General features: G+C 38.2%; 1 protein-coding gene across 1 annotated transcript in view; it reads right to left on the bottom strand.

Moving 5' to 3' along the window:
• Positions 1-27,668, bottom strand: part of LOC131679744 (mucin-2) — a 95,769-nt gene that overhangs the window by 23,117 nt on the left and 44,984 nt on the right. The window contains exons 4-9 of the mRNA XM_058960489.1: positions 25,273-27,612; positions 24,762-24,931; positions 11,839-12,047; positions 11,725-11,771; positions 11,315-11,512; positions 6,788-10,429 (exon numbers count right to left, since the gene is read on the bottom strand). Of these exons, the coding sequence (XP_058816472.1) occupies positions 6,788-10,429; positions 11,315-11,512; positions 11,725-11,771; positions 11,839-12,047; positions 24,762-24,931; positions 25,273-27,612 (6,606 nt within the window). The remainder of the gene's footprint in view (positions 1-6,787; positions 10,430-11,314; positions 11,513-11,724; positions 11,772-11,838; positions 12,048-24,761; positions 24,932-25,272; positions 27,613-27,668) is intronic.

Genomic DNA, 27,668 nt, shown 5'->3' with positions numbered 1-27,668 from the left:
TTATCGGCAAAAAAATTGGATTCCTTAATTTTTTTTCGATGCAAAGATTGTCTATTCAGTCATGTGCCGCGTCGAAAACTGGTTTTGCGGTGTACACCATAACTCAAAATCTGCTGGACCAATCGTTGATACATTTCCGTAGTTGTTTTTAACATCACTCCATAAGTAACTAATGGAGCTTTTATTTCTTGGTCGATTTTCGAACTTTTCTGAGCACTTTGAAGCCAAACTCCGATTACTGCTAAAAAACGATGAAAATACCATTGAAAAAATAATAATATCAAGCATTTTGCAAAAAGCTCTTGTAGTTACCTGGGCAATGATGTGAAGAAGAACTGAAGTAACTGTGCAAAATTTAGTACGATTGGTCCAGGAAATTTTGAGTTACGGTTTACACCGTATTTTGTCGAGGTCCTGAAGATTCATTGTCTGCATCAAGTGTCAGGTTCAATTTGTTAAGTTATATCTGTCAATTGATTATCAGACAGATTGCAGACTATAGGAAGTAATTAATTCTAATTTATTATTTTGTAACGGGGATTTGAAGCTTTCTCAATTTTCGCACGACGTCGCAAAATTTCGTTGAATTGAACGTTTTACCAATCTAAGATGTTGAAAGCTCAGCAATTTGGATTTAACCCATTTGACAGATTTACTTCGTTGAAAATCAGCTTTTGAAGTTGTCAAATTCTCAGCTCAATTACTAAACTTTTGGTATTTCAGGATTGATTAGGTAATCGTGCTGATAATTTGAATTACTGAATTTTCAGCAAAGTAGGTCTGCCAAATTCTCTATTCATGGTTAGTGTAGTAGTTGGGTAGGATGGTATAATAATCCCCACCAGTCTAAAATGTCAGATTTCTTTTCCAATGACCACATAATTATCTGAAGCAAATAAATAATTGTTTTTGGCTTTTTCATGTGCTGTAGAACAGCAACTAATACAAAAGTTTCCAAAAAAGATAAGCTTTCATTATTGTTCTTAAGCATTTGATTTAATTTGAAATGGTCAGATTTGGCTGAACTGTCTGACTACTAAATATAATGTTAGAGAAGCCTTTTCAATCCTTGTAGTGGCTAGAGACTAACAATACAACTTTATAACGTTCACGATAGTATGCACCATTATGAGCAAAATAGTGAAATAACGTTGTATACCATGTTCACTAGAGGGCCCAGAAAAAAAAACAAATTTTTGAAAACTCAATCAGCCCACCCCTGAGCCGATTCCTAGTCCCACCAGGAGTGCCTGCTCCAAATTTGAGCCAAATCGAACAAGTCTAGCTACCGGACCAACGTGCTAGAAGTTTGTATGGAATTTTTCGACAATTTACATGGAGAAAACCCACTTGTTCACATTTTCGCCGCTAGGTGGCAATGTCTACACCGGATTATCACCACAGTACAGAGTCAAAACATGTTATAATAATTAGCAACAAAAAAATGTCATCGAGATAGCGTTAAAACACGTTTTTACTTGTTGTGTGAACGTAGTATTAGCTACTTGAATCTTAAATAATTCTAATGTTACTTTGTTTAAGCTAAATCGAGGATTCCAAAATTATTTTAACAAAATATAAATACATCAGACTATTAAATGGCATAAACAGTGAATTTTCTATTAACCTCATTGTACGGTTTTTAACATTGTCGTGTACTGCCGATCAGAACGCAGTAATGCAAATGGCAGCATCATGTTACCGGAAAAAGACAAAAATATGCCATGCTCCTCTTGCGCATACTTCGTTATTTTCAATCCTCTCTTCGGTTTTCTTCTGGATCAATATGACTCTCTTTGCTCGCAATATAGATGGCAATAAATAAGCAAGTTTTAACAGGTAGAAAAGACAAGCACCGTCGAACTATATTTACCTGTATTTTTATTTCTCTGTTCTTTCCTTCTCTCTACACGCTTGATTTCAATTGCTTATCGAAGAGTTACAGGAGAGCATTTGGATAAATCGAATCGATTATCTAATATTCCGATCAAAGTTGGTTTTTGCGAATTCGAATCAAAACTACAATAAGAGTTGTTTTATTTTCTTTTACATATCGCTGTGAGAATAAGTGGGATCATTTTATTCCTTAATATTAATCAATAACATGTTATCACGAATTATTGCCCATATATCTGTCGTATCTCATATCAAAGAAAGTGAATAACGAAAAAAATAGTTTTTTTTCATTGGATATATCCAAATAAATGACAATCGGATGTAGATCGTAAAATGCACTATTTTATAATTTTTCTTATTTTCACTACCAGTTTACAAATTGAATCAGAATGTTAACTGCTCACAAAGTAACTCTATAAAGACCCTAAGCAAATATTAAATAAAAGATTTTAAATATACGCATTTTTCCTATATGAAAATATTAAAATATTTTATAATTGATTGCGAACGCAACGGCGATCAATATATTTGTTCGTAAAAATATATTACTAGGATGCTCAAAACTTTCATTTCTGTTTATTTATAAAATCGTAGAAATTTTGTTAGCAAAGAAAATCGTTCCAATCTGCATTGATGCATTACAGAAATATGCAATCAACAATATGAAATATTACACTGGTGATCATTCTGTCAAAGTTTAATTTTTTGTTTGACCTTTGTTTACTTTTTATTTAAGCTTAGCTAAAAAAAACGTGCACAATTTTAATCCGCGGAGTGTGATCTAACCTTTATTTATAATTGATATTTATTCCAAACTTGTGAAAATTAGCTTGAAACGAATATAAATATTCTCCCCCCGTGTCGACAGGTATCGTGCTCAATTAGAATGATATTCACAGTTCATTTTGAATTCAAATTGAAATATTTCTACCAATGTTTAATCAAAGTTTAAAATAATTATCATGGGACCAGTTACAAACGATGGTTCAACCAAAAGAGATTATAACTACTAGAGGTCGCATGTCGCTGTTAACACTGAAAATTTATCGCTCTTACCTATGCTAGGCCCATTAGTTTGACACATATTACCCGGGATTAAACCTGTCAAAGTAATGGGATACAATATATTAGAGCGAGACCCCATGTTTCAGTCCGTGGAGACAGTAGCGCTTTGCTCCCTCTAGTAGTTATAATCTCTTTTGTTCAACCACTTCAAACTTATTTTCTTTTGTGCATTAAATATTATGTCACTACAAAAAGCTGTACATCATCGGCCAACTATAAACTATCCACTAAGTCAAAGTTCTAAGTTCAGGAACATATCAGTTACATGGTGACAAAATTGTTCTCACACGCTATGGAACGAGACATATGACGAAGAAAAGCTATTTTACTGCAAGAAAATATCGGAATGAAAAACAATTCTCCGTGTTGTCTAATTTACTCATTTTCTTTAACATGAATTTGTTGTTTTTTAACATTGTCGTGTATCGCAGATCAGAACGCAGCCATATAAATGTGTTGTGTTAAAGCTTACAACATAGTTTAGGCCTTTTTTAAAGTTAGTCCGGTTTAAATATAGTTAGTACGCGTTTGAGCTTACTGCTAAAAGAGTGCTTCCGTTTTTTTGGAGCTAGCATCAATTCGGCGGTAGCTTAGTCCTGTCACTGTACTGTCGGATTCTGATGAGATGAAATCGAAATGCAAATTGCATAGCTAATTTAGTTATAGGTTTTGTGTTCTCAACTCGCCATAATTGTTTTAACCATCAAAAAGGTAAGCCAAAATTGTGACTTAAAGAAGCATCGCTCCTAAGACTCAATGAAATCGTAAGCCTCTTTTTGTCGTTTTATCAGTGAGAGAATCGAGGGGCCCGAAAACGCTCGATCATCTGAATTCCAAATTATAAGTTAATTGAAACTAGAGAACTGTAAGTAGCCGGGTCTCTGAGACCCCTTGCCTTCTTGAGGGTTAAAATGACAACGTTTAAAATGACAATATCAACAACTTTGCTGAAGACACCAAGTCTTTTGCAATTTTTGAAGAGTTAATTCTCCATAATTACCTCTATGAGAATTAATCACTAATATGTTTATTTCAAAGCATGCGCTGTTTTATGTCGGAAAACTTCTCGAAGTTGTCAAACCTTAAAAGTCAAGGATTATTAAATTAGGTGATCTTGAACGTTGAAATTTTTTTCGAACATTTATCCCACTTTAAAAGGTCGCAATCTTTGACTTCATTGAAATATTATACAAGAAAATAATCTATAGAGGTTTGAAAACTGTTCCATGTTAATTCTTCTTGTGTGTAGACTGGAATGACATCTGTTAGACTACCTATGTTTCAGAATTTTTGGATAGATTATCAAATTCATATTAAATTTTAGCATTTTTCGAAAAAAATACGATTTTCATCAACCCCCCCCCCCCTAAACCAAATTTCTGGCTACGCCACTGAAGCCCAATAATACTTGTCAAAATGAAGTACTATGGAGGCTTCTTCATGTGACCTTTAAACACTTTTTAACCCTCGATAATTCAACTAGCTCACATATTGTTCGGCGTTTTTTTCAATTTTTTTGGTGAAAATGAGCTGTGCATGGTGTATATAGTAGGGTGGGACAAAAAATAGATTCCAGCTCCGAGCAACTTTTTGGGTACCATTTGGGTCCTAGAACATCTGTGCAAATTCTTAGCTTGATCTCTGAAACTATATTTTTGCGCCCGTCGTTTAAAGTTTACATGGGATTTTATATGGAAAAATCAACTTTCACAAAATAATTCCTCCAGGAGTCGCCCATTGCATCCTAAAAATAAACCGTTATGTGGCTTTTGTAGGAAATTTAACAAAGAAACAAAGTCTCGAAAACTACGAAACGATCTGACGCTTGAGAAAAAAGTTATTAAGCTGAAACCAATTGATGGTCTGACGATTGATAAAATATTCATTTTTTCTAGCACCACTGTTGTTGGTTGTTCAATTATATGCAATTTTGTTTTGGTCTTCTCTTAATGTGTCTAAATCAATTATCTATACTGTTTGGCCACTTCGTAAGGGTTTTGAGGGATAAATTGAGGCTTTTTTGTATATAATTAGAAAAAGTTAAAAAATTTGTATATAATTCGATAGTCAACAGCAGTGATGCTATGAAAAGTGAAATTTTCATTAAACATCAGGGCATCAATCGGTTTTTTCTTAATAACTTTTTCCACAAGCATCAGATCGTTTCATGGTCTTCTAGACTTTATTTCCTTGACAAATTTCCTATAAAAATCAGACATCTATTTATTTTTAGGAGGTAACGGGCGACTCTTGGAAGAATTAATTTGCAAAAGACGTTTTCCCCATACGAAATCCCATATAAACTTTAAACCGTGGCGCAAAAATATAGTTTCACCGATCGAACTAAAAATTTGCAGTGTTATTTTGAAAGCTAAATGGGACCCAAAAAGTTACTCGGAGCGAAATTTAATTTTTTTCATATAACCATGTCCCACTCTAGTATATAGATAGGATTTCATGAAAAAAATTGTATGTACAGCTTAAAAGAAACTTTTAGATATTTTACATACACACAAAAATAAGACGGGCCTAACCGGCGTGCTCTGCATTTCAACATACATGCCTTCATGTAAATAGTAACAACTGTCATTTTAAATATATTATTAGTTGGTACTGTGCTCATTTATATATAGTGACCTAAAAAGTTTTAACATTTATATTTGTATCATTCGCACTCGAATGTTTCCTATAGATATTCGATATTGATGTGTTTCTGTGATGGATAAATAAGGAGCTTGTTTTACTAATGCCTAAAACTAACATGAAATCAAGTTCTTACACAACATATTGCTTCTATATACGAAATCATTTGTTCTCACTGACGCAATCCGTCCTAAAATATAATTCTCGTTCCTAGTGCTAAACTAGCAACCGGGATATTTCCCTTTCAGCTTAATCTATATGATTCCAGAAAGGGTTTCGAGGACCGATTCCTGTGTACTTAACTCTATGATGACGAAATGATTTACCGCAATTTACCACAACCCCTATTGAGAACTACAAGCACCGTAGTGGGCAGCATGAAGCATAAAGCAGAGCCCATAAATGTCCGATTTTTCTTTAAACATATTTGGCTGTCTTTTCTTCCTGTACGTATCCTATCTAGCAATCTTAACAAAACCTTACAACATAAATAAGCTGATCCGTATGCTCTCAGTTGCTGCGGCTAGACCTGATCGTTGCCACTCGGACGAGTTTGTCATATGGAAAGCTCCGGTTACACTGCCGATCGTGGATGGAACTCACCGAGCAACAGACAGTACGAACAATACGAATGGTTCTACTACACTACAGTTAACAAAACACTACTACAGTCTCCCAGAAGCGAACCCTTGAAGCTCCTCGTCTACGGGAGAGTTGGAGGGACAGCTACACCAGACCACTACGATTGCTCCTCATATCTTTCTCTCAGCTATAATCGAATGGTTGTTAACAGAAAACACTACATAGCGACAGTTCGCTCAGAGGTAGGTAATACATAGAATTGCGAGAAAGAAGGTGTTAGAAACTGAATTGCATGTCGCCGTGCTGCGAAACGATTTGCACAGCTGTTGCAGCTTATGGTAAACTACGTTAAATGGTGAATAGTAGTAGTAGTAGTGAAGAAGGTGGTGGTGGTTTTTGGTGGTGTTGAATAGCTTTGGCAGCTGGTGGGTGATTTGCGGTGGTATTTGCGCTAAACAGTTATTAAAACAGTACTTTAAATTAGAACAAAACTAGTACAGTTGGCACAAGATTGCGAGTAACTGTTTCATGTGGCCTTGCTTGCTTTGGCGTTGTTGGTTATAGTAATAAGAGATGGTAGACTTTAGCTTGGTTCAAGTACCTCGACGGGATTTCGTTGCATTTGGCGGAAAGTGAGTTTTCTGTACATTGTATACTTTTCCCGGCTGATGGTTTGCTATATCGGCGTGGCAGCTGTGCGGCCGCAATCGTGGTCTTTATGGCATTATTGACCCTGGATGCGCGCGGTGGGAGCTTGTTCATGGAGTATGTTGTGGGTAAGCGAGGAGTGGTGTTGGTGGTTGTGGTGGAGGTGATGGTTGTGTTTGTGGAAGTGGGTGGTAAATTCGTTCGTTCCGATTCATCTAGGCTAGATGTTTCGGACGTCGATGGATTGGTCAAGGTGGTGTCTGATTGTGATGTACTTTGTACTGGCAGTGTTGAAGGGGTTTGGTTGAGTCTTTGTGTCGCTGTATCCTGCACGTATTGTTGGGCAGTGTTCAGTGTTGTTTGTTCAGTAGTAGTAGACGTAGTTGTAGAGCTAGTGTAACGTTTAGACGAACGGTATAGTGGTTTATATGGGCTAGCCGGTCGACTGCTAGCTGTAGTGGTCGTAGACGTCGTAGTTGGGGTCGAAGCAGCACTGGTCGTTTCGAGGTAAGAATAGTCCACCAGGTCCTCCTCCGTTTGGTCTTCATCATCTTCGTCATGTACATCTTCGTCTTCTTCTTCTTCTTCTTCTTCGTTACTGGCGCTGTCGTCCTGCTGATAGGACAACAGCTCCTTTTCGGTGGGGATGTTCATTTCTGGCATCTCAACGGTCGCACGGAATTTCTTTGTCGTCGTCTCAGTCTTGCTGTTGGAGGAAGGTCCAAAAGAGTTCACTTCAGTCGAGGTCAGATGGTAACTGGTGTAGTAGATGGGTTTGTCGGTGATTGCAACCACTTTAACGGGTTCGCTATTTGTCTGAAGTGTCACGTTCTCCGACGGAACGGTAACTTTCTTAAACGTATTAACGCTATCGTCACTAAAACGCGACTTGTAATGCGAAGATTTAGCCGGCGATTCATCACTATCGTAGCGAGATCGTTCGGTGGTGCTAATTCTGTTCAAATGTGAACTAGTAGATGGGGAAATCGACGGCGATGATGGCGAGGGGGTTACGCGCCGATCGAAATACTCTGTAGAAATCGAAAGCAGGGTGCTTTCAGTGTTAGTGAAAGGATGGTTTGCTTTGTCAAGGCTCCTGTTAGAAGCGGGCAAGGCAGTTTGTCTTAGCCGAGTATAGGACCGTCGTGTAGGGATTCGAATACGAGGTCGATAACGGGGAGTGGTAACCTCGTCGGATGCATCGGAAGATTTTACCAGGTTGAAAACGGGACGGTAACGACCCCGGTATACTTCGGTTGGCTTTGGCACAGTTGTGGTGCTGGTGTCTTCCATGGACGGAAAGTAAGGGGTGGATGTATATGTGGTACTTGTGGATAGTGGAGTCGTGCTCGTGGTAGTAGTAGAATCGGTGGTGGTTGTTGTAGATGTAGTGGTCGTTGGTAGTTCTGTAGTGGTGGTAGTTGTAGTAGTTTTAGCAGTAGTAGTAGAAGTTGAAGTAGTCGATGGAATTGTTGTAGCTTCAGGTGTACTAGAGAGTTTGCCAATATTCGCCAGTTTTGGGGGAGCTGTTATGAGAAAGTAGCTTCTGAAGGGTTCTCTAGGTGCATCCGTCGTACTTCGGTATAAGTTGGAAATCACACGGGAAGTAGAGTATGCAAATGGTTTGTCCGACGAGGTTGTTTGCCGTTGAACCTCTAGGCTTTTAAAGGGGGATACAAGAAGGCGTGGATTATTGCTTGATTCCAAAGTTTTGTTCAGCGTTTCTTTGAAAACTAATCCTCGAGTGGTGAAACTTTGTACTGATTCCGCAATTTTTCTACTATCTTCAGCAGCGGTAGGCGCTAGAGTAGACCGGGGAGGAAACCGCGTTGGTGGTAGTGTTCTGACCTCCAACTGGTTCTGGTAAGTTTCTTTAACATTGGATGGAATGAAAATATCATCGGGTTCCGGTTCCTCATTCTCTTGGATCGTGTTGCTGTGTGCGCTTGATACTACTTTGTTTGGATAAGAAGGAACCCATTCGCTAGAAGAGGTAGGATCCGTGTCTCGAAAACTAACTTTCGTTGGTTTGGAATTGGACCTAGTAAATGATCCCACCTCATCTCTATCTTGGTAGTAACGAGTACGTCCCGGAGCCAGAGTAGAGCTCGGGGATAGCCGTAGCGCTTTGCTGGTTGTGGTACTGGGTTCAGGGGTTGTCGTAGTTATCGCATCCGTCTGAGTAAATTGAATATACCTAGGGCTAGAGGATGGTATTTCTACAGTTTCAACAGTTCCTTTAGAAAAAATCGGTCTACCACCGATTCCAGCATTTAAAGTCAATCGAACCGATTTATTGCTTTCAAACTGTTCAGGTTTGACTTCGTAGCGAGGGGGCTGGCTGACTGATCGATCAGTGGTAGTTGAGAATTCTTTCTGTTTAGAATAACCTGAAGTAGATCGAGTGGCATCGTCGTAGCTTACATATCTAGGGGACGAAGGAGAAAAGGGAGCTCGAGTAGTCGTTGAACTTTGTCCTATTGAGGCACCTAAAGTTAATCGAATGGTATTATTTGTATCGAACTGTTCTGGTTTGACTATGTATCGTGGAGGCTGTGTTGAACTTGGTCTTCCTACGGTCAAGGCAGGTTCCTCAGAACGAGAGCTGCCGAATTTAGAGTTTAAAGTTACCCGAAAGATCTTGTCCAAGCTGGATTTCTCGGTGGGGTTGATACGGGTCGCTGCATCAGAAGAATAAGCTAAATCAGGTGCAACACTAGGAGACGTAGCGATGGTGGATTGCTGGGTGGCGGAAAGGGTAGTGCCTAGAGCTTTGAGAAACGTATTTTGACCACGCGTGCGAACACCGCTGCTTAGGAAGCTATCGTAGTCCGATACGGAAGGGGTTTTGAGAGAGGAGAAATTTTTGTACGGTTTGAAACTTTCCGGTTGTACTTCGGAAACGATATAGCTTTGAATTTTTTGACGTTGTACCACCGGATCAGAGGTAGTTGTAGACGTGGTTGTAGATGTGGAAGTAGTACTAGGAGTGGTAGTTGATCTTGTAGTCGTGGTAGTTGGTCTTTGGGTAGTAGTGGTTGTCGACGGTAGTGGAGAAGGCAATTTGTTGTAGTTGTATGAGTCGTACTTTGTGGGTTGATCGTAAGAGAAAGGACTTTTCTCACGACTTCCGGGTAAACCGTAATTGGAGGAGGGTGGGTTTACTGGGAGTAATTTTTGGGTTATGTACTTCTTACTCGATTGATCATTGCTGCTATCGTTTTCTTGAACGTCGTATTCATATCTGGTCTTACTGAGAGGATATTCATCGTCGTCGTAGTAGCTGTCCTCTGGGATGGGATGGAATTTGATTTCCGGTGGGATTCGGTAGGGTTCGTTGGATTCACTACTCGAGGATATGTAAGGAACGGCAGTGGTTGTTGTGCTAGTAGTTGTTGTGCTGTTGCTTTTCGATTTAGGTCTGAATATATTGGAACTGGAACCGGCAGATCTGCCAGAGGTAAAGGAGAACGGGGAAAAGGATACTAGGAGGGGGCTTTCGGTTGTTGTGGACGAGGAGCCCGCGCGTGCTGCGAGTGTTAATATGATTGAATTGGGAGTCGATTTATTGCTTTTTTCATCCAATTGTGATGATCTGTTGGAATAAATAGTATCGGTTGGAATTTTAGAATTCGGTATTTGATTTTTCTTGGATATGCTAACAAGGAACAGCTAGGGAAGACGACCGAGGGGGATTCCTTGGAACAGATCATTAAACATTCAATGAGTGCAAACATAAAAAACGACCATGTCCCAAAAAACCCCAAATTGATGATCGTCAATGCACTTGAGATTAGGAATTTCAATTAGTATCGGTTATCACGAATGGACGGCAGGTACTGCTTTAGTTATCGTTATCGAGACAGTTGTTTGAAACAGCGATCCCAGCGTTCGTTAGTCGAGCATGCTTGAGAAGACGAGCAAGTTCTAGAACTATTTTTAGATACAAATGAGGACACATATAACACACGCAAAACTCATTTCTGTGGTATTGTGTGTAATCCATTGATGTTGTTGATGTTCTTCTCTCTGCGATTGAATGATATGGTTATGAGTTAAGCAGAAGCTAATGGATATTTTAAGAGATTTCTCTATACAGAAGAATAGAAAATAATATAAAAAGAGGAAAAGAAGCTCTATTGCTCGAAGCGAGAATAAATTGCAGAGGATAAAGGTGATCGATTCCATATTGGAACACGGGACAGGAAGAAGCTTCAAATATATATATGGACAAACACACATGCTAGATTGAGGAGTGAACAAAATCAATGACGCGAGAAGCACTACTACAACACCCTTCTATCCGGCATTCACAAAAAAACCAAAAATGATCCCACTACAACTACCGATGATCGATCAAAATTGGGTCTAGAGATTTTCAAGCGATGAATTTTGGACTGAATCTAATTGGGCGAGATGGACATCTAAGCAAACCAGGGTGCCGAACGGATCGAGTCGGCCATGCTGTTTTCATCTGTACCTTGTGGTATAGTACTGTAGCGGAGCTGGTGTTGTAGTGATGGTTGTGGTGGTTGTAGTGGTTCTTGTTGTGGTTGTTGATGGAAGTGAGAACGGTTCGGGTGATGTTACGAAGGCTGTCTGATATTTTGGACTGTTATAGGTACGAATCGTTGACGTTACCAAAATCGGGCGATCGGAGATCGAGTTCAAATCGTTTCTATTCATGTTTCGACAGCCCGCGGGGAAAAGTTTTGCCGATCAGATTGGTTCCGAATATTTGGGAAGATTGGTACATTTTTTTTTAGATTTTTGAAGGGAGGAAATAGCGTAAATAAAATGTTAGAAATTATGTTGATTCGATGTTCTTAGCTCTAATAAACCGTCGATAAATGTTCAATCCAAAAGAAAAGAAAAACTGAAAGGAAATACCTGAGTTGCGTGTGCGTTTGTTTCTGATTATAACGATCATCTTCAAGCTGTGCGAATGGAAAAAAAGAGATTTGAGTTATTGTTGTAAACGACATTACGAAACAAGGATACAACCTGTGACACAAGGGCATCATCATAATCGGCCTGATACGATGGCCGCTGTTGGTAAGTGGTACGGGGAGAAGTGACGTACAGTGACTGATCTCGCTGAGAAGTTGGAGCGACGGTAGTGACCACGGTCGGACGGTAGGTAGAGGTTACGATTGGCTTCTGCGGTTGAGGCGATGACTGCTGATTGTTCTGGTTGTACTGCGGTTGGTATTCTGCGGAGGAAACGAATGGTTAGAAATGCTCTCTTAAAATAAATTGATTTTCTATAACATATGGTGGAAAGTTGTCAACCAGTACGATCTGTATGAATATTCCAGGTGTCATTTTATTTCTTTACGGACTGAGAGCGCTATGTATCCTTCGATCAGCATCAAGTATATTCATTCACGACCAAAAGCTAAACTGTTTTTCCAACGAAAGAAAGATGTTCCGCGCTTAAATATATTTTTTTTAAATATGAAAAAATGGACATTTAACTGAAATATAAAATTTAAAATTTTGTGAAGATTTGTTTATACGAGCAGGCTTTCTTAAAAAAGTCCTTAATATGGAATTACGTGCAAACATTTATATCGGGTATTATGCTGGATAGACATTAGAAATAAAAAATACCCGATTCAGAAACTGCGTCGTTTATTTCAACTTTGTGGGTTGGAACGTAGACACGGTACTTATTTAAGGATTAAATTACATTATTACATGAAGAAAGCGCACTAAGCTGCATTTTCACTGCAAGGTAACCGCAAATCAAACCAACTTCCTCGACAGAAGTTATTAATCTTTTCATGAAGTCTGAGTTAGTGTTGCATGGGGCCTAGTAGCACATGCCAGGGAAGTTGGATTGAATGATCTTTCTGGTTCGATGTGATGTTTTACATGTTTAGAAGTAAATGCACCGAAAGAGCCAAATTAACGGAGACATTCTGAGCTACGTTCTATCATGCAAAATTGGGCTCTCGTGGTGAAAGAGCAGTCTAAATCCCGATAGCAGGTATCATCCAAAGAAAAATACTAAAAATTGTGGAGCAAAGCGACTAAATTGCCGATTCCTGATTTGGATTGCACAAAATAACTTTTCTAACACGCATTTCTTTTGCTGCTATTTTTGAAAGCGCTTTCTACTTATTAACAAGTTATATATAGACATACGTCTATATCTGTGAGAAATATTTTATTTCTTGGTTGAATATTTCAAGACTTAGCCTTAAAGGAATAGACCAACCGCATTCTCACGACACTAACATCATTGTGATGTGCAGATGAAGTTCGTCTTTTTCTCAAATGTAATTTTTGTCAAATATTGTCGGAGTATGAAAAAGTTCACGCTTGTCCATGAAGTGGGAGGTGGATGCATATAAACCGTCCGAGTGGACTCTTATTTATATATTTTCTGCTATGAGATAGTAACACAAATTGTCATCAGCATTAGCATAAAAGCGCTTAGTTTTTTTTAGAAAGTTAAGTTAAAGTAAGGTTAAATTACAACGCATTGGAAATATCCATTTTTTACTTGAAACGGAAAACTCTTTTTATGATATTATTCGCCAAAAAATATTGAAAAAGTCTACGTGGTCATTCTGGTAGTTGGGGCAGTTTTGGGTGCAGAAATTGGTGGTGGGGGCAGTTTTGGGTGCAGAAATTGTCTATGCTTGTTTATGGAGGGGAGGAGATTTTTGGTGCACGTGGTATATGAACGACCCCAAACGATATTAGTACAATATCTTTGATGTGAATAAAGGAAAGTATCATGCTTCTATTAACCTTGCGGCAGTCGCGCTAGTGCAGTGAGTGCACGCTGCTCTGAAAATCTAGCGAAATCGTCTTAGGACACCAGCGACTGCTCGTTCAGTAGGGCATAAGCGCGACTTCCGGAGGGTTGAAGAAGATGCAGATAACAAGGAGGACGAATCATAAACATAACAGTTACAATAACAAAAATCCACCCGATTAATGCTCTGTAAATTTAGAATTGGTACGCTTTCTATCCGGTACAATGCCCCCATTCCCTGGTCGGCTCCAGAATCGTTTGTCAGCAATTTATTTAGGGATCATTTATAAACTACGCAAACCGAAATTTGAACCGCCTTTCCTCTAGTAGATTTAAGTAGGCTTTGACCACCGTGGAACAGTACATCTTCTGATTAAAAAAAACGAGGTAAATCCTCCTGGAAATAATTATAATAATTCACTTTTAACGGTGTCATTTTGACTGTAAGAATAGTTTTCGAACATTTATTACACTTTAAAACTGCATATTTTTTATTTCATTAACATTCTATAAAAGTTATCTACGGAGTTAAGAAAGCTATTCTATATCAATTCTTCTTATTTGTTGATGCAATATTTTATCAAAGTTCCACAAAATTCTAACATTTTCGAAAAAACCAAGTTTCTGGCTACGCCACAGGACACATTATAATGTTGAAATAAAAATTAAATTAGAATTCAGATTTATTTCAAGCTTTTTAAATAATAAGGACAAAAACAAACATCGATCAATAATGCTTTTCTCATTGGTTTTTTGCCTACGATTGCTCAAAATGAATTGGTTACCAACGGAGCTTAAAACCATTTTTTCTGCGAAATACAAAATTAATATTTCGAATACTATAAATTACTTACAACTTTAAGAAAGGTTTTCGTTTTAATTTCATTATACTATCAGTTGGATTTATACGACCACCGCGTAGTATGTAGTTTGGACCGGCAACAAATTTGACTTTTTTTTCGGAACACTGTTAAATCAAACGGCAGTTGGCTTCACATACCACTTGTCAAATATGAGCTTTTTTCGAAAACTCTAATTCACTCACAAAAGTTTTTAAGTTTGTATGTGAAAATATATGAAAAATAAGCAATCGAAATAATAAATTCAGTACAAAATGCCAGTATCATCTTGTCCCACAATCTGCAGATATATAGCTTAAGGTATAAGGATCAACATTGCCGAAGACTGCAAATTAATCCGATTTTGCAGTAAAAAGATATTCTCATAAAGTTATTTGTTACCTCTCTTTCTCGCACATGCTTACAATAGGAAATTTCAAAAAAATTGGTTGATCTTTACAGTTAAATAACTTTTTAGGGAAACCTCCAATCAATATGCGATCTTCAACAAAGGTATTCGTTATAAAATATACTACGCGATCGTAAGTTTTAAGGTACGCAGACTTACTGTGAAACTTTTTATCGGAATTAAAGTTTTATTTCCGAGTTTCCATATATATATATATATATATATATATATATATATATATATATATATATATATATATATATATATATATATATATATATATATATATATATATATATATATATATATATATATATATATATATATATATATATATATATATATATATATATATATATATATATATATATATATATATATATATATATATATATCACTGTAGAAACTTGAAATCTCTTGTGGGTGAATTAGAGCTATCGGAAAAAGCTCATATTTTGCATATGATTACCATTACCAATTACCATTCGAATTAGCAGTGTTCCGAAAAAAGTCAAAATTGTTGCCGGTCTAATTGCTATGACTAAACTAAGCAGGGGCGGCGAAACACTTGTCGCCCGAGTGGGTAGAAAGCATAGGGTGAGTGGTCCATTAGTAAGGATTTTTTCTCTTTTCGCAATGCACACGCTTACATTACATTCACATTAAATCACGTTCGTTTAATTTTGGTACATCGATGTTTTCAAATGTGTGTAGTGCGAGATACATGCGTTGCACATCTAAATTTTTTGAAATGGCCCACAATTTCGAGTGGGTATTTACCCACTCGGTTATTTTCGAGTGGGTAGTACTACCCATACTACCCACGCTTTCCGCCGGCCCTGAAACTAAGTTTGACCGACGTGCGAGGTACACCAGGAGTGCATAATTGTCAAACTAGCAAACGCTTTTTAAGCCTTACTGGATCATTTTAAATTGATAAATAATAAGAAATAATTTGAAATTCTGTTGTCGATATTAAGCATAAGCATAAGCATAAGAGATCGCCCGTAGTTGCTACTCCGTTATTGACCAGAACCAAATTAGGTTGCAAAATGTTCATTGGAACAACATGTTTGGGAATAACATGATGAGCCACATTGTACAATCTATTCTGATCCCTACATGCTGATCAATACCGACGCCGGCCACGTCCGAATGCAGATCTTCTGGGAAAGGAAGGAATGTTAGTCCGATACATGTTGCTACTAGAGACCGAGGAATCCTCTGCATCTCCACATGTATCACGGGAATTTTTAAATTGATAAATAATAAGAAATAATTTGAAATTCTGTTGTCGATATTATTCGATTAAGTGGAGGAACTATCCAAAACCTTCCAAAAATATCAATTTTTCTTATGTAATTATCATATCACCTGAAACTATTATCACAAAGTGTCAAAACTCATCTCCGAGTCAGTGTAATTCATTGCAAGCGAAATTTTATTAACTGATCAATTTGAGTAAACACTTTGTTGTAGAAGTTTAACTACGCTACTGCTTGAACTTTCGAAATAAAAAAAAACAAACCAAGCTGTTTCTTGTTAACATGGTGGTTTTAATGCTTAACTTTGGCAATTTTGAACTTTTAATGGTTCATTCATTGAATGGTTTATGCATGTCATCTAACTAGTGGTATCTCACATGATAATTCAGAATTGCAGGGTTTTAATTTGGTTTGTTGGCTGTTCGGCAGCTTCCTTCTTCGAGCGGCCTAGATAAGACGTGTACGTGGTTGTTTCAACGGCCTAAGAATCCCACTACGGAACTCCTGTTCCGGTGGAAAAACAACCCACCAAACAGGGAACCCCGTACTATGGTTAAAATTATTGAGTCGCTTTAAAATATTTTCAATAGCGAACAGAGCCTGGGAAGAGTCGGGCGAGGACACAGTATGTTGCATTACGCAGCGGAACGTTTGCTCTACGCACCGAAAATTTTTCGCAGATGGTCGGCATTATTTTACCGTATCTTTGTTGGCTGAGGCACAAATCCCCGACTACATAAAGGGAACGTCCATTTAAGCCAATATATTCTGATTCCTGATTGTTGGCTTGGGGTTTGCTGAGCCTTTCGGCTGATGGTAGTTCAGTGAAGTTTTGCTGGGTTTCGATTCTAGTTTACAAGAAAAATGAAGCTTCAAAAGTATTTTTAAACTAATTTTTGGGTCACTGAACACGATGATTTTTTCAAAAAACACTGTGATTTTTTCAAAAAACTCGTTTTTGAGCACTTTTTGTAGTTTTTAGTCAATATTTCGTGTCAAAATCATTCAATTCATTTATTCAATATGCAGGTTGAAAGGTTCCGAGATGCCCTTTCCAAAAACATATAATATGTGTCGATCATATGTAAAATTTTTAGTGCTGCAAGCGACCAAAGTTTAAAAAAGTGCATTTTTGACCATTTTCTGAAGTCACTCTTTTTTAAATGATTTTTTTACCAAAAAACAATTTTTTTCGGATCTTTTAGAATCTAAGATGACAGATAATATGTTTACGTTAATTTTAAGCCTAATATCACTAACATCGGGTGAAAAATGTTGATGCTATGACACATTGATCGAAATGGAAATTTTATGATTTTAGCGGACCCTGCCCTGGTGCGGCGGTTTAGAGGGTGTAGCACTGGTCTCATAAGCCAGTCGTCAAATATTCGAGTCCCTATCGTAGAGATCGTGGGATCGTAGCACCAGCCACGTAATATTCTGTGAACTGAGAATCTGTTGTGAAGCCTGTTGAAGCAGAAGGCGAAAATTCTTTTAATTCGTAAAATATGTACTCACTACAGACAAAACAAGACTTCTCCAGCGATATTTCCACATTTTAAAAAGAGCACGTAGTTGTACAATAAAATATCCAATACCATTCAAATGCCGCAGGATGGATGAATGCAAGCTCGAGAAGACAGTACCCAACACAAACAATAACTATCAAGTACAGAAGATTGTTTCAGCCGAAAGTATGATTGTGCGAAAAATAAAAAGTTACAATTTTCACTCAGTGTTTCATACCATCTACGTTTTTCATCCGACTTTTGTGACCATTGGATTAAAATTTATGCAAAAAGATTATTTATCTCATTAGATTCTAAAAGAATTTTCTTCTGTCCTTGATTTATTATAAAAAATATACTAGAAATATGCATGTTTTTAAAAAAGGTCGAACATTAGACTTTTTTTACTTTGGTCGATTGTTCTCATAATAAATGTACATTTCTCGACAACCATACGATTACGGCTTAAAAGCCAACTGTCAAAATTCTCTTTGAAAGGAAATTCCGGACAAACCGTTACTGGCTAAACGCAGTTCATAGCAGTTAATGCAAGAGAAAACTTTTTTCTTTTGTTACTATAAGCATCTGTGATTGAGGGGTAACAGTTTGTCTGAAATTTCCTTTCAAAGAGAATTTTGACAGTTGGCATTTATGCCGTAATCATATGTTTGTCGAGATTCGATCATTGATGTTATACATTTTCGGAAAGGGCACATCAATACCTATCGAACTGTTTCAATCGGATCCTATTTGAACAAGATATTGACAAATAACTAAAACAGTGCCCAAAAACACCTTTTTCAAAGAAATATTGAAAATGCTTCTTTGAAAAAAAAAATGGACTTGGTTTTCGTATTCAGCGATACAAAATTAACTGAGGAAACACCTTTCTTCTTAGCTTATCGCGATTACCTTAAAATTGTTAAAATCTGTCACATTAGATTCTCAAAATATGAAAAATTATTTTGCTGTACTAAAAAATAGAGCAAAAACAAAATCGGAAGCAAAAGAAAAACTTTTTTTTTTAAACTCGAACTTCAACTAAAAATTAGTAATTTGACCAAATACTACTTTTTTGACTTTGGTTGCTCTTAACCCTAAATTTTTGATATTTTATCCTAACATGTTATACATTTTTGGAATGGGCACATCAATACCATTCGAATGGTCGTTTGTGTTAATCGGAAGATTTGTTCCTGAGATATTGACCAAAAACTGCAAAAAGTGCTCAAAAACACCTTTTTCAAAAAATCACAGAAACGGTTTTTTGAAAAAGAAAATGGATATGATTTTCGTGCTCAGCGACCCAAAATTGACTTATAAAACACCTTTTTTCTTAGCTTCATGTAATTAACCCAAAATTTGTAGTGTTATCAAGTTTCGATGCGTACAGACGAACCTGCCAAGAGGCCTTGTGGCATCCGACCAAGAATTGTGTCACTGGGTTTTTGTTCCAAAACAAGTAACAATTGTAGTTTTATAGCATGCTACAAGTGCAATCTAAGTTTTATGAGTGACTATAAAACTACCATAAAACCTCAATTGTTACTAGGGCATGCACAGTAGAGTGGCTCGAATATGACATTTTTCAGCACTGCACTTTTTAAGTTCCTTTTGTGGTCCCAAATGCCTGTGCAAAGTTTGGGAGCGGTTGGTTGCTTCTCGGGTTTGCGCATTGCGTTCAAAGTTTGTATGGGATTTTATATGGGGAAATCAATTATTTTGCATTTACGTTAATAAAGATCGCTATTTCATTCAATATGAAAAACCAGCTTTATAAAACTTTAGTTCAAACCTTGGTTAACAACATTGTCGAAGACGGTAACTAGCTACGAGTTTTCAAAAAATAGTTATAACGATTTTAAAATTTCCCTTTTTAGATATTTTAATATAACATAAGGAACACATCTTCAACGTAGGTTTATACCGCTTAATTAAAAATCAATCTTATGTGTTTGAGTGATACTATTTAAGGGCTCTACTGTTATCTTATTTAAAATGGTACAACGATTTATAAGTTTTACATATTTTAAAACCCTATTTCTTAGCCGATCAGTCAGAATTTTAAAACAATGCATATCCTTAGATTCCTTGAAGTCTCGGAATTGTTTCTATTAACGTTTTTGTTTAAGAATCTAGGAACGAAACCAGGATAGTTACTTCAAATAAACGTTTTTTGATGAAATTCAGTTAGGTTCACGCAAAACAGTAGTGATGTTAACGAACCAGAAATATACTTCAGGTTAGAACCCAAGTCTTATACAAAACAATCTAAAAAGGGACTGGGGAGTACACAAGCCCCCTTCTTTTCATTTTCTGACTACGTCTATGTTATTCACCAATTCATTTTAAACATTTCATTCAAAGGTACGAAATCTCTGCGATGAATATATTCTCATTTATTTAAGTTTTTAATGTCGATGTCGGTAAAGCACTGGCAGTGTTGGAAAAAGTAATAAATTTCTGCATTTGGATTGAGCCATAAGTTTTAAAATCGTTGTAACTATTTTTTGAAAACTCGTAGCTAGTTACCGTCTTCGACAATGTTGTTAACCATGGTTTGAAATATAGTTTTATAAAGGTGGTTTTTCATATTGAGTGAAATAGCGATCATTATTGACGTAAATGCAAAATAATTGATTTCCTCATATAAAATCCCATACAAACTTTGAACGCAATGCGCAAACCCGGGAAGCAACCAACCGCTACAAAATTTTGCATAGGCATTTGGGACCACAAAAGGAACTTAAAAAGTGCTGTGCCCGCTAGTTTAAATCATTTTGAAGTTTTCCCATACAACCGCGAGCCACTCTAATGCACAGTGGTCCCAAACAGCAAAAAAGGTTTTTTAGATTGCGTTAAAACTGTTGACTTTATCAATGTAGTGTCTTCGAGAGAGTTTCTTGGATTTGAACTCCCCTTCTTTCTGTTTTACTGAATTGATGATTAATCCTCCTAATAGGAAGTTACGAAATTTATTTTCTTCAATAATTCAGATAGATAAAACAATTACTTCAGCAAAGTAGTAGAGAAACTCGTTACAAATATTTTACCTGAAGACTTCAACTCTATCTGTTAAGATTTTTGAAATATGGGGCATTATTTGTAAAAGGCCCCTTACAAAGCGTTGTTTCATCATAAGTTTTCTTCTAGATTTTTTCCATTATATAAATGTTCTAGAACATTGTTTGGGCTATTAAACCGCATTAATTCGTTGAAGACGGAAACTTGCTATCGCTAGTATGTGTAGAGATATTCGCGTTTTTTATGGAAAATAGCTCTTTTTCCAATACCGATAACTTTTAAACGGACAAAAACGGGCAAACCACTCGGTAAAGTCCAAGCAAAGTACAACAAATGCTGGAAAAATCAGATCTCCCCAAGGCAGCCGTCTATGGAACGAAATGGGCGTACGGCGTTATTCGGACCGCCAATTCCATCAATCACCGTTCAGCGGCTTGCGTCTGCGCACACGATTACACACCTCGCAGCAAGAAAAATACATGATGCGTCAATCGACATCTGTGACTAACCAGATTAATTTAAAAAAAACTTTTTTTTTAGTTTTTAATGAGTTTCTCCAATAAAGATTTCACAGGTAAACATAATTCTATAGTAAAAAAGGGTGGTCTGAATTACCCCGTAGGTTGGCCTAAATTACCACTAGATTCTAAAAGGATGAAAAAACCTAGAGTTTTGCAAATCATTGCCTTGCGCTGCCGTGGAGTGGTGCAAATGATTTTTTAGGGCTCCAAAATGTAGCTAAGGTTTCAAACGAACAATTGAACCTTTAACGAAAAATTCTTTCACATCTATCCACTTGAAAGGGATATTTGCTTAGGTAGGTTATAATAGCTCCGGGTTCTCCCATTTTCAATGAATATGTAAAAACTAATAAGTGATAATTGTGAATACAGGGTATCAAGTTATCAAGTTAACAACTAACGAAAACACGTTAAAAACCAATTATCATTAATAAGCACTTTCATGAAAATGATAACTGAATGAATTATTGGATAACATAAAATACATAACACAATTTGTTATCAATATGGCATCAATGATAACTTACATTGTTATTATATCTATATTCAAGGTACAAAACTTTATTATCATTTTTGTTATGTTGGCTGTGAAATCAACCAAATTGATAACAAATTTAGTTTTCGAACTGGTGATAACCAGAGAACACATTTTGTTGTCAATAAGCAGTCCATATCTCTATATTTTGAATGTGAGGAACCGACCAACTTTTGCGAGATCTGGGAGAGAGGAGATGTTAAACATAACGCTTTGCTCTGAAAGAATTGGCAGGTTCCAAAGGAAACTGAACCGTCTCTATCCGATCATAAATATATAAGGTAAAAGGGTTTAATACGCCCCACCGGGGCTAAATGCCCCTGTTCGATTCCCAGGATTCCTGAATTATCTAAAAAGTAAAAATGATTGATAACAGTATCGTTTCGTGAAATCAACGTACTAAGTTAGTTTGGTATACTTAATATGTTGCAAAACAACATTATACACAAAAGTTTCAAAAGAGCTACTTTTAGCTTCCACTTTTTCCAATAGCATTACAACCAATTAGAAATAGTCGAATTCGATAGAACTATTTCAAGTAGCTTACTAGAATGTTATAGTTACTATCTTAGTTTATAGCTTGGCTTAAAACTATGTGTGTGTAGAATTATTTATGTATTCACAACAGCTCATCACCGGCCAAAACGCCCCACCCATTATTGTGGGGCATACTCACCAATTGCTGTGGGGCATACCGTCCTCTTGTTGTGCGGCATATTACACTTTCACCGGGGGCATTTTGCCCTGGGTGAAAGAAAAAACTAGAATTTAGGCATCTTTGAAAAATGTTTAATTGTACTTGTATCAGGATGTTTTCAATAAAAATGAAACGGGTACTAATTTCTAACTAATATAACAATAAATTAGAGTAGTTAGTGAGAAGATCATAGCGTCGAATGGTGAAATATAGCTATTTTTGCTTAAGCGGGGCGTATTAGACCTGTTTACCCTATTTTTCGATCATTTTGATGTCACAAGCATTAAGAGCTGTCGAACAGTGGTGTTGACAAGTTAAATTATCAGTTCAGCCAAGCAACACTTCAATGGTTCACGAAGAAGCGAATAACAACCGAGGTTCGTCCCTTGCAGTTCTTTGATTCTGAGCTACTGTGTACAGATCAAGTCAAATACGTTAGAGTTATATTGGATTCCAAACTGAATTGGTCTGCTCAAATTGAGTTCATAGTCAAGAAAGCATGCATGGCCTTCGGGCAGTGCAGACGAACTTTTGGAAAGACCTGGAGTGTCAAACCCAAATACATCTATGGGATTTACACGGCTATTGTACGTCCAATACTGTCATACGGATGCCTTGTGTGGTGGCAGAGGGGAGAGGTGATGTCAGTCCAGTCAAAGCTAAAGCTAAATAATGGCGTTGATTGGTGCTTTCACCACAACTCCGACTGCTGCTCTTGAGGCACGTCTAAATATCAAACCATTACACTTACACCTCAAACAAGAAGCACTATCATGTGCGTACAGACTGCAGGTTACTGGGCTTTGGAACAGTAACCATGATGATGTAGTCACAAATGGTTACATGGAGTGAATATATTCTTACTCCCAGGGATATTGCACCCACATGTAGTTTTCCTTACAGGACATTTCATGTGAAGATTCCCTCTCGAGAGGAGTGGTTGTCTGGCTATATGGAAAGACAACAACAAACGCAAGTGGTCTGCTACATTGACGGTTCGCTGATGGAGGGACGTGCTGGTGCTGGTGTCTACTGTCGTGAAATGAGATTGGAACAATCTCACTCACTAGGTAGATACTGTACTGTATCCCAAGCAGAAATCTTTGCGATTATGTGCGGGGTACAATCGGCCATTCAACTTAGTTTGTCCGGCAAAGCTATAAACTTCTGCTCTGATAGTCAGGCTGCAATCAAGGCCCTTAGCTAGGACAAATCACAGTTTAAGCTAGTGATCGCGTGCCGAATTCAAATCGAAGAACTAAGCATTGTCAATACTATCTACCTTGTCTGGGTGCCCGGACACTCTGGTATTACTGGAAATGAATGGGCTGACGAATTGGCCAGGACAGGTTCAACGATCAACTTCGTTGGTCCTGAGCCCGCCCTGCCAATTTCGACGAGTTGGATAAGGGTAAAAATACGATCCTGGGCTTCGTCCGAGCGCCGTAATTATTGGAGAAATCTACAAACGTGTCGCCAAACAAAGGAGGTTCTAGAACAACCGTGTACAGTGATTTCGAAAAATCTCCTACATTTTTCGAAGTTCCACTGTGGCATGCTGACCAGAGCTTTAATTGGCCACTGCAAACTCAATTATCACATGGCAACTATTAAGTGGTTGGAGATAGTCAAACGGTTTTTCATAAAATTATGTAAGTAGACAAAGTGATGCACGGGTTGATTTGTTTGCCATACTATACCAGCGGAGCAATTTTTGGATTGTGAACTGAGCAAGAGAAGATAACTGTAATAACATCATTTACATAAACTGTAACATAAAAATGGAAACCTGTTTCATGGTTTTCTGAAATATTTCACGCGCGTCAATAATATTCTAAATTTTGGTAAATAGTACACGAGAAATGTGTGAATAAAATCACGAGTCAATATGTAGTTTATGAACAATGTCCATTCAGTTATAAACTAGTTCACGGACGGACACGGTTTTTTTAATTTTATCTCTGTTCCAATGCTTGATATATGAATTATTCAATGTAATATCCAAAATTGATACGAGTATGAGAGGTACAGCTACTAAAATGGGTCGCTCCAGGCATCATAAATCGATACTAATTTACTTTATACCACATTGATGCATTTTGAAAATCCCGAATTAGATTCTCAGAGTGGAATCGCTCTTCAGAAATGGTCAACTAGTGGTCTTGGAGTTTAACGTATAATTCTAAATGATTGAAAACTAGTAAAATGTCTTGTTTGTCCAGGCGGAAGCTACTGGATAAATCTGGAACATTGGCAACACTGTATGCGACATACATCTTGAATTGGTAAAGTGCAGTATGGATACATTTTGTAATTTCAATTGAATACACTTGGTCGTAATATTAGGAAACATAACTCACCAACATCTCTGTACAGCTCTACATCCTCATCGTAGACGGCGTAGTAGGAATCGTACGCAGACGGATCGTAGTTGCTAGTGTTGTAGTAGTTTTTGTTGCTCTGGCTGAGAACGGTTTTCTGCGGTTGTTCGGGACTGTATCTGCTTGGGGCCGGCGAAGATGTTTCAACTCTGTCGAAAGACACAATAAAACCGGTTAGTGTTGACTACACTCAAGCTAGGTTCAGAACAATATTGAAAGTAGGGAATTGTATAAACAAAGTCGCTGAAAACACAACAGTTGAATGGGAGGATTATGTACAAAAGAATAGAAAAAAAATTACAGCAGATGGCAGAATAATCCGGCATACTGTCGGTCGGATCCCGCGTAAGGAGTTAGTAGTACCCATATGTATATAGGAAAGAAAACACACGTCCTGATGGTCACCTGAACCGGTTCTGTGGCGCACAGAATACACTCCCGTTACAACAAAAATCCCACAACACTAGGTGAAAAGGTGTAATACTCGTACCTGTTTGGTAGCCGTTCATCGAGTTCCAAACGATCGTTACGGAGTTGGTTTTTGTTCGGTCTGGTGCTAGCGGTAGGCTGTTCAGGGGTCTCGGTAGTGCGCCAGCGTTGCTGGCCGCGGTTTGGTCGGACGGTGTACCGCTTGCGCGGCGTTGTTTCATAGGTCGAACCGACAGTCGTCGTCGTGGTGGTCCGTATTCTTAGTGGTGGTGTTGGTGTAGTCGTCGTCGTAGTTGTAGTTGTTGTTGAAGTCGTAGTGGTCGTCTTGGCTACAATCTTGGGGGTATACGATTTGGCAGTCGTTCGAAGCAGTTCCTTGGAAGTCGTTTCGTCAATTAGATTTGCGTTCGGGATTGCAGTTGGTCGCATTCGCTGTCGTACGGTGTATGGTCGGGAGGTTGATTTGTTCAGATAGCGTGGAATGTCGCCTAGTGGTCTAATACCTTGGAATACATCTTCCGGGAATTTAATGATTGGCGGAATATCGCTAGTCGTGGGAGCATGACTTGTTACACTTTTCGGACGCCATGTCGTAGATTCGTACTTGTGATTGTGGTAGTATACATGACCGGATACGGATGCGGCAGGTCTTGGTGTGGTCAAGTTTCCCAGAGGTCTTGGGGCCATAGTTTCCGTCATCGGAGTGTATTTGGACTTGTTAACCGGATATCTATACTCATAGTCATCTTCGTCATCTTCGTCGTAATACTCCTCGTCTTCGTCGTCGTCTTGGCTGGGATGTTTGGAATAAATAGGTTTGCGATTGCCAGTCAGTGTGTTCTTTACATATTTATGACCACGAACATCGTCGTTTTGTTCATAATAATACTCGTTCGATTCGCTAGTAGGTTTGATGGTCGATGGACCATAGTGAATTAATTTGTTATGCTGCTGCACAGATGGTACTGACCGGAGACTTGTAGTGCCGTTCTTTGGATGTTGTGCTCCGATGTTTTGCAACTCATCGTTTATTTTGGTATTTGTTTGCTGAACGTGACTACTTTTAATACTTTCGAAGAATCGCGTGTAATCTGGGCTCTTTTGGCTGCCCTGCGAATAGTACCGTGGTGTCGTGGGATTCAAAATTGGTTGAAAACCATTCGTGGATTTGGTTATGAAATAACCAGCAGGTCTAAGCGTAGATGTTTCGTATATCGGTTTTTCGTTGTAGCTATTGAAGGTCCCGTGGGGTGGACCGTTATTCGCGTATATATTCCCGTTGCCAATGAACAAATTTTGTGGGTAGAATTCTAGTGTCGTTACTGGGGCCTTCGAAGTGGTAGACGGAAATCGTTGCAGTTGTGTTATGGAATTGCCATCATCTTCATAGACCGGGGCTGGTGTGCTGGGTCCAGTTAGGATCTTGGATTTGGCCTGCTGAACTGGATACTTGGATACCCCTACGAAGGATTCTTTGATGGGACTGGGAGTAGGTTGATTATTAAAGAATCCTCCGACGGAGCTAAATGCAATGAATGGACTTCGGTTGGTGGACTGAGCCACCTTCGCGGATTGCTGTTGATTGGCTTTGGCCGCGTTCTTGGCATGGTTGTTGACGGATATGGGAGTAGATGAGTAGTGGTTGCCGAAATGAAAATATGCAAAATTATCGGGGATGGTGTCATCTCCTATATCAGGAACTGGGGTTGTGTACTTTTGACCGTTGTGGTTATTTACAAATGCGGCAGCTGTATATGCGGTTTGGTACTGCTGCGGTCTCGGGGATTGATTGGTGAGCAAGAGAGGAATCAATGCATCCTGAGGTGTTATTTTGGTAACTGTTTTGTAATTCTGCAGACCTGCTGGCTTGTGATGGGTAGCTTCTACTGGCCTTAAGTATTGAGTCCCACTTTGTTTGGCTTTTACGTAAGCTTCGAGGTAATCGTTATAGTTATTCGTTATTTCTTTTTTACTGTACGTCTGTGGCTGATAGTATCGTGCTCCAGATTTGAGGTAACTCGGTGATGTTGGTCCAGCCGAGAACGCATATGGATCGTAACTGCTCGGGGGGAAAGTGTTTTGGCGGGAGAGTGAAGCGTCCAACGATCTATACTGCCAGTTTCCCAGTGGCCTAAGTTGTCGAACACTTCGTGCGCTCTCCTCGCCGTAGGTTGCTTCCTCGAATTGGGTAAGATCCGTCAATTCCGGTTCTTGTCGATCGGATCGTTTGTTTTGTCGATGTTCAACGTTTGACGGCGAATCGTTTGGCATATCACGGGCGTCATCGGCGGTGATTGTTGCTTTGGCAACGTCTGCGGCCACGTCACGTTTCTTGCGATCGTGGGCGTTGGTGTGAGCAGTTTGCTTTTCACGGTCTAAGTCTTGCAGTACGTCTTCGTCACTGTGTGCGAGTTTGAAATAAGGAAGTTGAGTTTGAAGAATTTAGGAATATATAGC

The sequence above is a fragment of the Topomyia yanbarensis genome, chromosome 2 (genome assembly GCF_030247195.1).
Source record: "Topomyia yanbarensis strain Yona2022 chromosome 2, ASM3024719v1, whole genome shotgun sequence".
Lineage (NCBI taxonomy): Eukaryota > Metazoa > Arthropoda > Insecta > Diptera > Culicidae > Topomyia > Topomyia yanbarensis.
This window is presented reverse-complemented; position numbering and strand designations above follow the sequence as displayed.